Source organism: Thrips palmi, unplaced genomic scaffold (assembly GCF_012932325.1).
Source record: "Thrips palmi isolate BJ-2018 unplaced genomic scaffold, TpBJ-2018v1 HiC_scaffold_15, whole genome shotgun sequence".
NCBI lineage: Eukaryota > Metazoa > Arthropoda > Insecta > Thysanoptera > Thripidae > Thrips > Thrips palmi.
This window is the reverse complement of record NW_023144624.1, coordinates 7,132,800-7,147,303: the sequence shown is the minus strand read 5'-3', so window position 1 is coordinate 7,147,303 and position 14,504 is coordinate 7,132,800. Positions and strand designations below refer to the sequence as shown.

General features: G+C 51.6%; 4 protein-coding genes across 11 annotated transcripts in view; 1 reads left to right on the top strand and 3 right to left on the bottom strand.

Moving 5' to 3' along the window:
- Positions 1 to 35: 35 nt before the first annotated feature.
- LOC117641403 (GDP-L-fucose synthase) lies at positions 36 to 2,052 on the bottom strand. Of its 5 annotated transcripts, none has more exons than XM_034378693.1 (7): positions 1,947 to 2,052; positions 1,427 to 1,561; positions 1,229 to 1,343; positions 1,032 to 1,160; positions 728 to 941; positions 518 to 646; positions 36 to 443 (listed from the first exon to the last, which is right to left on the bottom strand). In XM_034378693.1, the coding sequence occupies exons 2-7, from the start codon at positions 1,558 to 1,560 to the stop codon at positions 208 to 210; spliced, it is 957 nt and encodes a 318-aa protein (XP_034234584.1). In that variant the 5' UTR covers position 1,561; positions 1,947 to 2,052; the 3' UTR covers positions 36 to 207. The 5 variants fall into 5 exon arrangements, with proteins under 5 accessions (XP_034234584.1, XP_034234579.1, XP_034234580.1 ...); XM_034378688.1 differs by having other exon boundaries at positions 1,885 to 2,011; XM_034378689.1 differs by having other exon boundaries at positions 1,875 to 1,969.
- On the top strand, positions 1,931 to 4,037 carry LOC117641400. Of its 3 annotated transcripts, none has more exons than XM_034378683.1 (6): positions 1,931 to 2,072; positions 2,254 to 2,423; positions 2,515 to 2,613; positions 2,697 to 2,921; positions 2,997 to 3,083; positions 3,156 to 4,037. In XM_034378683.1, the coding sequence occupies exons 2-6, from the start codon at positions 2,325 to 2,327 to the stop codon at positions 3,801 to 3,803; spliced, it is 1,158 nt and encodes a 385-aa protein (XP_034234574.1). In that variant the 5' UTR covers positions 1,931 to 2,072; positions 2,254 to 2,324; the 3' UTR covers positions 3,804 to 4,037. The 3 variants fall into 3 exon arrangements, with proteins under 3 accessions (XP_034234574.1, XP_034234575.1, XP_034234576.1); XM_034378684.1 differs by having other exon boundaries at positions 2,027 to 2,162; XM_034378685.1 differs by having other exon boundaries at positions 2,036 to 2,108.
- A 123-nt stretch (positions 4,038 to 4,160) lies between these two features.
- On the bottom strand, positions 4,161 to 6,151 carry LOC117641401 (sodium/bile acid cotransporter 7-A-like). 2 transcript variants are annotated; one of them, XM_034378686.1, is made up of 7 exons: positions 5,928 to 6,151; positions 5,575 to 5,794; positions 5,344 to 5,494; positions 4,986 to 5,229; positions 4,780 to 4,902; positions 4,552 to 4,699; positions 4,161 to 4,471 (listed from the first exon to the last, which is right to left on the bottom strand). In XM_034378686.1, the coding sequence occupies exons 1-7, from the start codon at positions 6,043 to 6,045 to the stop codon at positions 4,453 to 4,455; spliced, it is 1,023 nt and encodes a 340-aa protein (XP_034234577.1). In that variant the 5' UTR covers positions 6,046 to 6,151; the 3' UTR covers positions 4,161 to 4,452. The 2 variants fall into 2 exon arrangements, with proteins under 2 accessions (XP_034234577.1, XP_034234578.1); XM_034378687.1 differs by having other exon boundaries at positions 5,903 to 6,002.
- Positions 6,152 to 7,462: 1,311 nt separating this feature from the next.
- The window catches only part of LOC117641138 (homeotic protein proboscipedia), a 33,707-nt gene continuing 26,665 nt past the window's right edge, over positions 7,463 to 14,504 (bottom strand). The window contains exons 3-6 of the mRNA XM_034378254.1: positions 12,190 to 12,332; positions 10,270 to 10,569; positions 9,297 to 9,688; positions 7,463 to 9,211 (exon numbers count right to left, since the gene is read on the bottom strand). Coding sequence (XP_034234145.1) covers positions 8,728 to 9,211; positions 9,297 to 9,688; positions 10,270 to 10,569; positions 12,190 to 12,332 — 1,319 coding nt within the window. The 3' untranslated portion in view covers positions 7,463 to 8,727. The remainder of the gene's footprint in view (positions 9,212 to 9,296; positions 9,689 to 10,269; positions 10,570 to 12,189; positions 12,333 to 14,504) is intronic.

Sequence of the window (14,504 nt, the reverse complement as noted above, 5' to 3'; positions counted from 1 at the left end):
GGCATAATGGAAATGGTGCACGAAACATACAGAAGTTCAGACAGTTACTGTTTCTTTATAATATCTTTTGTTTGAGTAAATTTTAACATCATCAAGCCTGCTTGAATAATAATTATGCAGACAGAAAATCCAAAATCACAACATAGTTATTCTGAAAATACTAGATTGTCTAGCTAATAGAATAGAGTGAAGCAATTCAATTCTTTTCTACAGCCTAGCATTTTGATAGTTCTCTTTGAACCATTGTACTGTTTCTTTAATAGCCTGAGGAAATGGAGTGAAGGTAAAATTAGGGTTCAACTTGCGTAGTTTAGCATTGCTTGCAGTCTTTTTGAACTGGCCATCAGCCATGGTTGTGTCATAAACCAACTGTCCTTGGAATCCAAATGCTCCAGCTATTTGTTCTGCAGCATTACTGATGCTGACTTCATCCTTCTCATCAACTGGAAGAAAACAATGTGCCATTGAAAATCCTTTTCAAAGATGATGCATATGTTCACCAAGTGAGTTGACAGACCTGATAAGATGATAGGTTCTACATCGTCATAATGTCTCAGTACCCAGACAAAGAGACGGGCTAAGTCTCTTGAGTAAATGAACTGCCTTAGGGGTTTCCCAGAGCCAAGGACAGTAAATTGATTTTCACCTAATGGTTAAAGTTAAAAACGGTTTAAGACACACAAAGTATGTTCTATGGAATGCGTGTTTTGTTAATCAATGATCTTACCACATTCCATTGCTCGGTGCAGCTTCCTTATGAGACCAGGTATGACATGACTGGATTCCAGATTAAAATTATCATATGGTCCAAACACATTGCATGGGACAACTGAGGTAAACATGCATCCATGTTGCTGAAAATAAGCTTTGTTGCTAATGTCAATCAGTCTTTTAGCATAGCTGTACCCAAAGTTAGATGGATGAGGTGGACCCAAATGAACCTGTAAAAAAAAAAAAAAAAGATTTATTCAAAAGTGTAATCATATAATTATAAGTAAACATTAAGAAAAAGTCCTTGCTTGAACACTTACCATAGATTCATCTATAGGATATGTTGTTTTGTCTGGAAATATGCAAGTGGACAAACAGGAAACAACCTTCACAACTCCAGTTTTAAAACTGGTCTCGAGGACATTGTCATTGATATGCATGTTTGTTCGCTGCAAAAAATTTGGAATCCATGTAAAGTTACTACATTATATTGAAATAAGAAATAATGGGTTCTTACCAAAAAGTCTAAGTTGTGTGACATGTTGTGGAATAAGCCACCAACCATAGCAGCTAAATGGATAACATGGGTGGGTTTATGCTTTTCAAAAAGAGTTTCTGTTTGCCCAATGTCACTGAAAAAAAATTATAAGTAAATTTTAAGATAAATAAATAAAGATGTTTACTCCCGCTTTCATATGCATTTAATGTCTGTTACCTCAAATTTGCATCCTTTGACCCCACAAAGATCCATGTTTCGTTAGGGGATTGCTCATTATCCACAAGGTCTTTAATGGCTTGTCCTACTAAGCCTGTACCTCCAGTAACGAGAACCACCCTTTTATTCTCCATACTGTAAGAATAATATAATGCGATTCAACAGAAAAAAAGTATTAATTATTTACATACATCAAACCTTGAAAAGTAGAGGATAATCAATGGACATTAATCATAATATATAATTCATAGACGTCTGTTGACATAGAACATTTCAAAAAGTCAAAATTTAAAGCCATCAGCCATCTGTTGACCGACGTGCAGGTTATGTCAAACAACATACAAGCGAAAAATAATGTGAAATATAGAGTAGAAATTTCACGACCAGAACTTGGTTTGATGCAAATGAAACAGTGCATTATGACATCGTGATAGTGAGACAGGCGTACTTTAACCTGCCTAGTTATTTGCCGGCTCCGGAAAATTTGAATGATGTCAGTCTTGGTCAGTCTGTCACTTACTAGCAGACGTTTTTGTTGTTGTTTGTTTGTTGCTGTGTGTTTACACGTTATTGGCAGTCAAGCACCGAGCACTCTTCCTGGCCGGGCGGGGTGTTTTGAACTACAACCACAGAAGAGTTGAAGCCCGTTAGAAAATTAATTTTTACGTCCCACTGTGACATTGTCAATATTCCAAAACTTCTCTTTTGTCGATTTCTGGCTTTAGGAGTGCACCAAGTTTAATATCTCTGCTTTAATATCTTTCATTTTTGTGTATTTTTGTGCCAGGGTTTGATGTTAACCTTGTTTTAAATGTTATTTCCTTTAGGTATTTCAATGGTGTTGATGGCACTCAGAAAACATTATTTCTTAACAATATTGTTCCAATCCTAACAAAACATGGGGAGACTTGGAGGCAACAGGAGAATAGCTCTACGTAAGCGCTTTACGAAATCAAAACAACGTTCTGTGAAGAAGAATCCTGATACATGCTTGACTGTGAGTACAATTTAGATCTGTATCCTTTGAACCGCCCACATTCTCACTCATATCAAATGTCATTCAACCATCTGTCTATTCTTTTTTTCAGGATGAATCTGGAGCAGAGCATATTTCCGATGATGTACAAGCTGTAACTGAAAACCCACCCTTGACCCAACCAGTGCACTGTCCTGATACTAGTACTCTGGTTTGTACATTTTACGTGAATAGTTTTATCTTGATATATCGTGAAGATGAACTGTCTATGATCAACTCAAAGTTACCTTTCAGACTCAAGCAAGAGCATCTACTCCAACTGATCAGTTCTCCGCACACGTTGCTACTGAACAGCCATGCTGTCTCATTGATACTTATTACTCTATTGACAACAATTTGAGTACATCACCAGCTGATTGCAAGGCAATTGATGCTTCTCTTGATATTCGGAGCTTACCTGTCAATGCCAATCAATCTGTAAATGTGCCTTTTGAGGTTCAACAGATCAATTCAGTTAGGGTATGATGATTTATGATCGGTGTTTGTTTCTGTGTTAGTTACTAGAAAGTCGTAAATGTTAAATTTCTTGTTAAGGAAATCACCAAAGTTAACCAAAGTGCATCTACTCACCAATGGAGAGGTGCTGTTCCTTTTAAGGTCGCAGAAATTAAAATATTAGAGGTAAGAATGTTTGTGTAAGTCTGAGGGTATATCTCCGTTTCTTTGCCTCTCACTTCTTTTGTGCTTTTACAGGATACATCAGAGTGTCCTGACACATCATGTGAGCTTCAGTTAAGTTCATCACCTGAACCCATCCTTGCCAAGATTTTTCCATCCTCGTCCAACATTTGTAATCTTGAGGAAGTTGAAACTCGCCTGAAACATTCTTTGCCACCATATTGGCAGTGCATTAATTGGACTGTCACAGGTGATAATGGAATCTCACTGTTGAAGCTTGCTGACAGTATGTGTTTTTTACCACAGAGACAAATTCACATCTCTGAAAATGGTGTTGTGCATTTGTTTGTACATGGCAAACCCTTAGGACTTGACCATGAAATATGGGGAAAGCTGCCAGAGAGAATCTCACTGTCCACTCATGCTGTGGATGAGTCCTTTGAGTATGCCTTGGCTATTTGGAAATTAGTGAGGCGTTATGATATCTGTGCTGGGTGCAATCAACCGCAGGAACAGCCTGTAGCAAATAAAATGGAAAGAGCAGTTTTTTCTCCTAATATGTTTAGGGAAAGTAAATATTCTACCACATACAGGTCAGTGGATTGTGGACTCTTAGTTATTCCTGTCACTAGAAATACTGTATGTTCTGCATGCAGGATTCTGCGATCGAATATTAGAAAAAGAATTAGTAGGCAAGCTATCAAAGATAAAAAAGAAGTCTGAGATATTAGAAATAGGTTTAGAAATTGCAGAGGGGCAGGTGGGTAGGGTGACAGTGCAATTGCTTGTCATGAAACTTAACTGATGCGTACGGCGTACATCCAAAATTGAAGAGGTGCAGAATTACAGTGTTTCAGATAGTTTGTAAGATGCTCACTTTCATTTTATTCACCGTAAATGGTGTCAGAATTGTAACTGCCACATATGTTGTTAAAAAGATTAATGCTGAATCCTTAAGGCTTGTCAACTTTCCTGTAAGCATGTATGCATTTGTCAGTAATTCTTACAGGATATAAAATAGACAAAAACACCCCCTAACCCCCCCCACAAAAAACAAAAACAAAAAACAAACACATGAGGTCAATTTTGTAAAAACACCATGTAATCACAGCCACATGAAGTAAAACAATTAATAATAACAAAAAGTTATGAATATAAACTTGATCAGGCAGTCAGTCACTCATGAGTAAGGCTCATGGAAAACAAAGAAAAACCAAATACAAAATGGTTATACAAAACTAAACTTAAGTACATTATAAATGCAAAAAATTCATAAACTCGTAATACATATCTAGAAATAATAAATAAAATTTTAAAAGATCCTCTGAAGTCCTAAGCTGAGGCCAAGTCAGAACACACAATTCCTCTCCATTCAAGGTGGGAGAAAAGACCTGCAAACAAAATGAAAACATTTAAATTCATGGTCTAGTTATCTGGATGCAAGATGTCAGCCCAAGAACTTGTATAATACCGCTTTTGATGAGTTCGTATCCATTCCCGCATTTCAGAAACCAATAAGCTTCCTATGATTATCTGAGCAGGATGATAGACTAATAATGGCAAGGAAATAGATGAGAAGTGAGAGTAGCCAGCAAACAAAATTCGTAGGATTGGGATTCCTGAAAATCATACAACTTTGAACCTACGCAGCTCAAGTTTAGCAAAAGGAAAAATGAAAAGAATGAAGAATCATAATTACCAAGGGTAAGTGATTTATGAGAGCAACAGAAAGTTATAGCAGCTCTATCAGGAGTGCTGAACATTTTTGTAAGTCCAGAGATGTTCCAGGCGAGGTACATTAGAAGAAGCTGAATGATGACAACTGTGTGAAAGATAATGCAAAACTTCAACTGTTGTAAAAAATTATTCGTGAGAATTTCAAGCTTTTTTTTATTAAAAGCCTACCTAACATGACAGTTACGAGAATGTCAACAGGATCCATTCCTGCATCGTGTTCAAGGAATGCATCACAAAATGTTGTGTAGATAATCAACAGAAGGGCCACTTGACCTATTTCAGAAGTAGGCAAATCAGTGTGATGCAACATGCCGATTGCTCGGACTGCTTGGCCTACTAGAAGTGGTATGACCACTGTGACACCTAGTTGAACAATAGTACTCCGAAAAGGCACCACAGTAGAAGAACCCAGCTGTTGACAAAACACACAAAAGAAATGAATCAAATATTTTAGTGATACTTTTCTCGCTCAAATAAATTTAACTGACAAAGCATTTTGGCTACAAATTCCCAAAACATTACTGACAAACAACAATAAACATAGAGGAGTGACAATGATGCCTAGAAAGCTTCCGAGAGCAGAGTTGAACACCGCACCAGCTTCATTGCCGCCCACTGCCTTGGTCAATATGACAGCAGTAGACACTGGAGGTGGCATTACACTAACAGTAATCAGGCTGAAATATACAAACAGAAATTCAGATTTAATTAATGAACTCAAAAACAGTGCGATAAAGTTTCAGCAGAAACAACATACCCTTTCAAAACCCATTCATTGATACCAAATAATTTCAGAGCAAAGGTGATCAATCTAACACAAAGCGGAACAAAGAGGAATGTAAACAATTGGATGAAAGCATGAAGTTTAAACTGGACAACAGCTCTCTTCATATCCACAATGTTCAGTGACATTCCGCTCAAGAAAAATATCACAGCAATTGCTCCATACTTCACTGTAACTTCGGGAGCGAGTGGGCCTGAAATCAGAGAAAAATAATCAGCGCAAAGAGTGAAAGGGTGCTTTCAAAACAGTTTAAGTTTCATGTTATCAATGAGTATTGTTTTTGTGAGATGGTCCACATAACCTGGCATAACAGTTCAAACTCTTACCGCCACTGGCACCCAGACTGGGGGCCAACTCAGCGAGCAGTATGCATCCCAATATCCCGAACAGGAACCAGTACTTCCTCACCAGTTCACCTGGCCTGATCGCCTTTCTCCTCCTCATTTCGAATCACTCCTGCCACACCGGGTATTTCTTCTGCTTCTGTCAACCGAACCACTCTCTACCTCGGCGCCACTCGCCGCGCTGTCAAAATCAACAAAAGAAATTCTCTTGCTGGCGGAGTAGCGCCAAGCTGGCTCTGGGCTCTGGAGATGCCCCTAGCAAGGAGTATCGTCGTGGTGCGGCTGGGCGCCGCGAGATGCCGCCAGCGCCCAGCCAGAGAGAGGAGGGAAGTACAAGTACACGGCCGTCGCCGTGGCGTGGCGCTTGGCGCTGGCCGTGGAAGGGATGGGGTGGTCCACGAGAGCCTCCATGTTGACAACCCATAAACAAAAGATAAATCTTGAGTACCGCTAGAGGTCGGAATCAGCTGATTTTCGCTTTCCCTCGCACTGCCTTGTGGCCGAGGCCTCTGCCCCAGTCAAAGACTTGTTCGAAGCAGGACTTCAGCCGCGTCACATGACGCACTTCTTCTGAACGGCCATAGGCTGAATCAAGTGCTAATCAGCGACTGAAATTGCTCATTTTCATTCTAAAGTTTTTTAAAGCTGTGCAGTGTGACCCCTTCTACGTATAAATTGTGTGGTGTTCTGGGTACCTTTCCCCGTCCCCGTCCTCGTCGGTGTCCGGGACGGGGCGACGGGGCCGGCCCGCCAGGTCAGAGTCACCTGTACACCCCTTCCCCTCTCAAACGTCCCGCCAGGCCGCCACTACTAGCGGGCCAATTGAATAAGTAAAGCAAACTTGTTTCGTTCTGCCATTCCTCTCTTTTGCCGCGCTCCCCGCCCCTCCCCCGCGCGCTGCCCCCTCCCCTCCCCTCCGCATCATTTCCATAATGGGAGGGACATCGATCAATGGGTAAAGGAGGGTGAAGAGAAGAGGCAAGGCTGGAGAAGGGGAGGGAGGAGGGAAGCCCAGCCTAGCCAGCCCGGCGAAGCTGAAGCAGCGAAGCCCAGCGCCTGCCTGCTGAGCTCGAACCCTGGCTGAGCTGCGACTGCCGCGCCGCGCCACGCCGCGACCACCGTATCGCTTACGCATTTTCCTGCCTAATTCTTTCTCTTTCCCTTCCACCCCTGGCGTCCGCGCCCACTCCCTCCCTCCCCTCGTCGTCTTCCCCCGTCTTCCCGTGACTTTGGCTATTTCTCCGGTTTCGTTTCTTTTGCACCTCGAGCTGTGCGTAGGCCTTTTACTTGTTCTCTGTTCTCTCTCTCCCTCCCTCCCCCCCCCAATCCCTTGAACTTTTATTGTTCAGTTCACCAGTTTGGAAAGACTCGTCATAAAACGACTTGTTGTGTCAAGTGGGGGTTCGAAGGCAGGGAAAGAAGCACGCTCTAAAAGTTGTAATGATGAAATGGTTTAATTCGCTACTTTGTGAATTCACAGGCAAAAACCTTCATATAGTGAATAATGACATGTAACTATTAATACAATAATTTCTCTTTCTCTCTCTCTCTCTTTCTCTCTCTTTTTCTCTCTTTTCATTCTGTCTCTCTCTTTTTTTAAAATTTAATTATAGGATTCAATAATAATAATAATAATGATAATAATAATAAGATTTATATACAGCAAACAACAAATGAACGAATGAACAACAAATAACATATTTTTTCTGGTATAATAATAATAATCATAATAATAATGATAATAATAATAATAAATTTTAATGGATAACTAGCTATCTGATTAGCTATTTCGCCGAAGGGCGAGAGGCCTGGCCTTCCCCACGGCGTGCCTGGGCTGCGCCACGGCTGCGCCTGGGCGCTGCTTCGCTGCGCAGCGCGAGGTCCACCGGCTCAATCATTAATCACAGAATATTAACAATCCAGCTTGGCTGCACTTCTTGAAACCACCTCATCGCCTCACCGCGCCAGCCCCGCCCCGCCCCGCCCCACCGCCGCCCCCGCGTCGACGGCAACCTTTTCATTTCCCGAGCAATAACGCCCGGCACTCCACCCTTACGCCTCGGCGCTGCAGCCAGCCGAGCCTCGAGCAGGGCCTCGAGCAGGGCCAGCGGGGCCTCGAACAGGGCTTTCCGACTTCAAGCAGGAAGAGGGCGGTCAGGGCGCGGCCCGGGCGCGGGAGCGAAGAAAAAACAACAAAAAGACAACAAAACCACGAGGATCATTTTTTAAAAAATTATCCAATTACTGAAAATGACCTGGTCCTTTCCTTCTAACCTGAAAAAGCCGAGGTCCCCTGAAAGAAAGACAAACAAGTAAAGCTTTTCTTGAAATGATTTTTTAGTTAGGCTTGTTTTTTGCGCACTTTTGGGATGATGGCAGACAGACGTGAGGCTGTTTTAGCGGATTTTTTTTTCGGGGCGACTCTGAAACCGTTTCGCGTGGAGCGCATAAGGAGGCGCCGAGTATTAGAAACATGCAAAAGTAAAAAGAGTTTCACACTGCAGTCCACAACGCAGAGCTTGGGGCTCCGCTCAGTCCGTTGCCACTGCACCGCCGCACACTTCCACTGTCGTGGACGGAACCCGCCCGCCCAATTGACGTGGTAGGTAATTGACTGGTGACATCGCGCTGCACGTCGCCGCGTCGCCGCGCCGCCTCCACGACGGCAAGGAGAGGGTCGCGAAGGCCGGAGGCCCTCAACGCGGACCTCCCAGTCGCAGGGCAGGGCTGGTCGGGGCCTCCCGGGCGGCGGGTACCTCGCCAAGATTCAGGCGGAGGCGGCTCAGCTCAGCTGGTAGTACTCGGGCGCGAAGTCGTTGGCCAGGTTGGACAGGAAGTTGAAGTCGGACGAGCTGTTGCTGTTGTCGTGCTGCATGTCCTGCGTCGTCTGCTGCGCGCCGCCACCCTGCTCGAAGAACTGGTACGGGGAGCAGATGTCCCCGGAGCTGGAGGGCGGCGTGAGCACGCAGGCGGCGGGCACGGCGGGCACGGCGGGCACGGTCGGCGCCACGCCGGGGAACTGCTCGGGGGACGGCGTGTACTCGTAGTAGGGCTGCTTGGCGTACTCGTAGCCGCACTGCTGCTGCGGCTGCATGCCCGCCTGCTCGGACGGGTAGAAGCCCACGTCTTGCTGGGGCTGCTGCGGCTGCTGCTGCATGTGCTGCATGTGCTGCTCGCCGTACTGGTAGCCCGGGTAGTACCCGCTGGCGTCCTGTTCGGGGAAGCACGTCTGCTGGTAGTTGTGGTGGCCGTTGTGGGCGGCGCTGCCTGCCGCGGGCCCGCCCCCAGCCACGCCCCCGGCCACGCCCCGCCCCGCCCCCGCCGCGCGACGAGGGGCCGAAGGGGTTGTACGTGTGGTCGTAGGCGCCGTTGTAGCCTGCGTAGCCGGCGTGGTAGTTGTTCTGCAGGTAGTTGTTGCCCTTGCTCATGTGCTGCGGCCGTCCGGAGCCTGCGGGCACGCCGTTGAGCCGGTGCTGGACCTGCTGCTGTTGCTGCTGCTGTTGTTGTTGTTGGCGGGAGTATGGCGTGTCGGCCGGGTAGCCGAACCGCTGCTGCTGTTGCTGCTGCGAGTAGGGCGTCTGGCTGTAACACGCCGCGGGGTCCGGGCTGCTGTTGTGTGCGGCTTTGCCGGGCCGGAACTGCGCCCCCACCGCACTGGGCACGCCAGCCCCCGGGCCAGCCGCCACCCGGAAGTCTTGCATCGCCTGGGACCGCGAGGCGGCCTGGTGAGGCATGGCAGGACCCTGGAAGCAGAACGAGGAGGGCGCGTCAGACTCCATCAGGAGGGCGAGGCAGAAATGCAAACCAGACAGCGGTTTGAGTCGCGATGCCGCACGACGCTCAAGCTCTCTCGCATCCTCACCTGGAACATGGCGTCGGTGCCGGGGAAGCGTGCGCCGGTCGGCGTGCCGGGGGCAGGGCCTGCCGGGCCTTGCGGCCCCCCCGGCGAGGAGCGTGGCCGCGGCTGGAGGTAGCCAGGCCCCACCGTGGCCCCCTGGGGGGTCGCTACTGGCGCCCCCGGGCCCCCCTGCGGGCTGGCCTGCTGCGGCGCTGCGAGGGGCGTGCCCAGGGGCGTGCCGGGCAGCGAGGGCGTGAGGCTGCCGCCCGACCCCCGCGGGGGCTTGACGACTTCGCCGGGGCACTCCTTGACGGCCTGGCCGCCGGGACCCGGGCCGGGGCCGAGGCCCTGCGGCCCGAGGCCGGGCGTCCGCGCCGTGAGGCAGGGCGGGCTCTGGATGCCGGCCTCCACCTTGACGCTCACGTCCTGCGCGGAGGCCGTGCCGGCCGCGGTGGTGGAGGCCGAGGCCTTGGCCCGCGGCGTGACGCTGCCGTCGTGCGACCGCGAGTCCTCCTCCTGCGCCTGCGACAGGCTGCTCGCGACGCTGCTGGCGCCGCTACTCGCGTTGCTGCTGTTGTTGTTGAAGCTCGAGTTGTTGTTGTTGTTGAGCGGCAGGCCGAGGCCCGGGATGTCTGAGGGCAGGTCGCAGCCCTGGCAGCTCTTCTTCTCGTCCGCCTTGGACCGGCCGCTGGGCACGCCGCCCTCCTTCGAGTCCTCGTCGTCGCCGCTCTTGCTCAGCGTCTGCCGCTTGTGCTTCATGCGCCGGTTCTGGAACCACACCTTCACCTGCAACAGGGACGCCACATTCATTTCAAATCAATTAGGATTTTCAAAAGTTTTTTCATCCCGTTTTGATCCTCCAGACCCTTAGGACCAAACTTTTATTTTTATTTTTCCTAGACGTGGCATGGTGCACGAAATACCCCCTCCTTTTCCAACAACAGCAGTGCACCAGCTCTGCCTTATCGAGGTGCGGGAACCCTCTGCAAAAAGTCCGCGCGAGTGCGCCGCGCCAGGGCTGCGCCGCGCGGTACCGCCCGGCTTATCGCGCGGCCCGCCTCGTAATTGGCTGATCTGGGAGGTACTTTGCGCAGGTTAGGTTAGGCCGCGTCCCCCCTCCCCCTCCCGCCTCACCGGCGTCCGAATTAGGTAAGGGCCGCTGGCGGGCTGCCAATCGGATTGGACGAGTGAGCCGCCCTGGCAGGGCTGGCAGGCGGGCCGGCCAGACGGGGCTGGCGACGCGCGATGAGCCGCCCGCTGACACATTACCGCGGTAAGTGCGGCCTGATAATGGCGTCGCAAATATCGTAGCCTAAATCGCCTTTGATTGCGAACGGGCCGATGCCGTGGCAGGGCGGGACGTGGCGGGGCGGGCGGGGCGGGGCGTGGCGGCCGCGCCGTTTCTCCGGATTACTTTACACTTCCCCCAACGACCCGGCGCTTTCTTTCCCTGCAACTGAAGCGGGGCGCGCTTTCAAAATATACTGACTGCAGATAAACCCCGCGGCCCGCGGCGAGGCAGCCCAGGGCAGCCCAGGGCAGCCCAGGGCAGCCAGCGCAGCCGCAGAGCCCCGCCGTCCGTTTCCACAAGTTGCATGGGAGCGTCGCGCTTCGCTCAGCGTGGCGCGGATTCCCGCCAGCAAAAAAAGAACAGATAAAGAAGCGTTTTTAATCTGGCATTGGGGAAGAAGCAAACGAAGCTCCGGGTGAGCGGCAACGGTGCAGTGGGTGGGTAGGCGACACCTTGCAGTGGATCTCTCACGCGGAGAGCGATAACCAGACACGGAGTACCGCCGCGACGAGCCAACCCTTTGGCCTCTTCCCACAGCGGTGCGCCACGCGGAACGTCCGGAACCTCGCTCTGATCGCAGTCTGTCCAACTCTGTCGCAGTGCCACGCCGTGCGCGGTGCCGACAACCGAAATGATCTCTCTCCCCGGGCATCGCAGTGAATGGCCGCGGATGTGTTAACAAGAAAGGGGGTCCCCGCCAGTCCCCGCTTCCCTGACGGCGAGCTTCTTCACCGGACGGTCGCGGTGCACTACGCGAGCCAGGCTAGCCCAGCTTGTAGTAGTGGCCGGCCTAGGCCCAGTGGCAGCCGGCAGCACACATTAATGGATTAAGCTGAATGGGACGACACCTGTGGGGCTGCGACCGCGGCCTTTACTACACTATTATGGCGGTTTCGCTGAGTCAGACCGTCGGGCAGGCCCGGCAGGCCCGGCAGGCCGCGGCCGGCGTGTCGTACACATCCTGAAGTCGCACCCCGCGTAAGGAGGACAAGACCCCTAACGAGCAGTACACCGTCAAAAGGGAAGCCCCCGAAAAGCCAGATCCATCCCACAACTTGTTTTACATTTCGTGGCTCTCGACTTCTCTGAGCACAGAAGGCGGTCGACTCTCTCACCTGGCGCTCGGTGAGGTCCAGCGAGGCGGCGATCTCTATCCGCCGCGGCCGGCACAGGTACTTGTTGAAGTGGAACTCCTTCTCCAGCTCCAGCAGCTGCGTGTTGGTGTAGGCCGTCCGCAGCCGCCTCGGGAGCCCGTTTTCTGCAACAGGAAGAAAGGCCGTGAGACAACCGTGGTGGCGAGCGCGGTGGCGGCCACGACCGCGGCCAGCAGCTGCAGCTGCTGTGTAGCGCCAATGACAAATACACTTTTTAAAAAAATGGGTGTGGGTGAAGTGGGGCAAGCAAGTGAGGGATGGTGCAGGCGGCATAAGTCCCGCGCACCCGCCCGCTCTGAAACATCTTTTTTCCTCCCTTATCCGATCTTAAGTTTCGCGGAGACACCGCTGCTGCTGCTGCATCAGTAAGCAGCGGCGGTGGCGGCGGCAGATTTAGCAGGTCGCCATGTGGCAAGGGTGATGCCGGGGCGGGGGCCGAGCCGGGCCCAAGGCAAAGGGTGCATAAGTTACGGAGTCTCGATGTAATGCCCGGCGCGCCACCATTTGTCATAGCGCCCTTCTTTTCATAAATGTCAGCTTCCCTCTGGTCCGTCCTCGGCCCGTCCTCGGCCGTCCGCCCCACCAGTCCGGCCCGTCCGGCCCGTCCGGCAGCAATCCTTCCATTCCCAAAGCGTCCGTCCCGGCGCCCCTGCACTGCCCTGCACTGCAGGCGAGGCCCGCCCTGCCCTCGGCTCTCAACAACTCCACTGTAGGGAGGCTAATTTTTCACAGCGACGACGCGAGTGCGCGAGCCTGGCGCCGTGCATGTCGTCGACACACTGTGACCAACTTCTGAAAAAGAAATAAAAATCTCGGAGATAAGAAAGGCGCAGGCAGGCGCGGCGGGGCGTTTTTTCCGTTTCGACGCGCATAAGCTGGCAAGCCTGGCAACGCCTCCGAATGGCGCGACGCTGCGATGCTGCGATGCTGCAGCAGGCTGGGCGTGGCGGAGCGCCGCGCCGCCGCGGGGCAAGGGGTCGCGTCCCGAGCGCTCTCTCTCTCTCTCTCTCTCTCTCTCTCTCTCTCTCTCTCTCTCTCTCTCTCTCTCTCTCTCCTCTCTCTCCTCGAACGGCAGAGCGAGCGGCGCGACGACGTGCGGGGTTCGGTGCGCGTTTCCGCCGCTCTATCTCCATCCTTTCCAGCCTCGCTCGGCCGAGGAGTGGAGTGCGTCCTGCCGCCTCTCGCAATGGACTGCCGAGGCGAGAGGAATTCGCCCCGTTCGCGGAGTGCGGCGGGGAAGTCCCTCCTCTCGGGCCAGTCTCGGACGCTGCTGGCGGAGGCTGGCGGAGGCCGGGGAGGGGAGAGGGTTTTGATTGACAGGTAGCCCGACCAATCCTAGGCCAGCGGCATACTGATGAGACGGCCTGTCAATCACCCCACCGCGCCCTGCCGCGCCCTGCCGCGCCCTGCTCCCCCTCCTCGAGTGCGCCGTCCTCTCCCTCGGTGCCGCGCCTGCCGCGGTGGTGACGCATGGCGCGGCGTGCAGGCTGATTCCGGGCAGTGCCCACGCCGCTCTGCGTCTCTCTCTCTCTCTCTCTCTCTCTCTCTCTCTCTCTCTCTCTCTCTCTCTCTCTCTCGCACCCCTTCGGAGCGGCCCGTGAGTGCGAGAGAGACGAGCCCGGAATCGGCCCGCCGGCCGCGGGATGGCGGCGGCGGTTTAGTTAAGGCTTAATTAGGACAACGAGTGGAGCATTTGTCAAAAAGCGAGCAGCAAGCCGAGGAGCTTTGTGAGCTAATACCGCAAGACAACCACACGTGAGTGGACGGAAGGGGGAAATTATATTAAAAACAAAACAACCGCATCGCGTGCAATACCTTCGGAAACAAAACGCCGCCCCTTTCACGCGCGCACACACACGCACACAAAAACACACACACGCACGCGCGCGCGCGCGCGCGCACACACACACACACACACACAGGCACTGAGACACCATCCGCCCCACCCCTCCGCCTGCTACAACTAACTGGTCCCTCCGCGCCGGGGCATCGCGGTGAAAGTGAATTTTAGTAGTCCGATGCGTGGCGTCCTCGGTCGCCCCAACACGACACCTCGGCACGCCCGGGCAGGCCCTGCAGGCCCTGCAGGGAGGGAAGCTCGGCTGCCGCGTGAGAGAGATTGAAACAGAGAGGGAAGGGGTAGCCTCAATTAGCGTGGCTGTCACCTCCTGAAAAGCGTTCGATGACCGATGAGAGCACCTTCTGCCGCCTTCTGCGACCCGCGAAACCTTTTCTCTCGTCCAGCATATTGTATGCGCGCGAGGCTACAACGGATG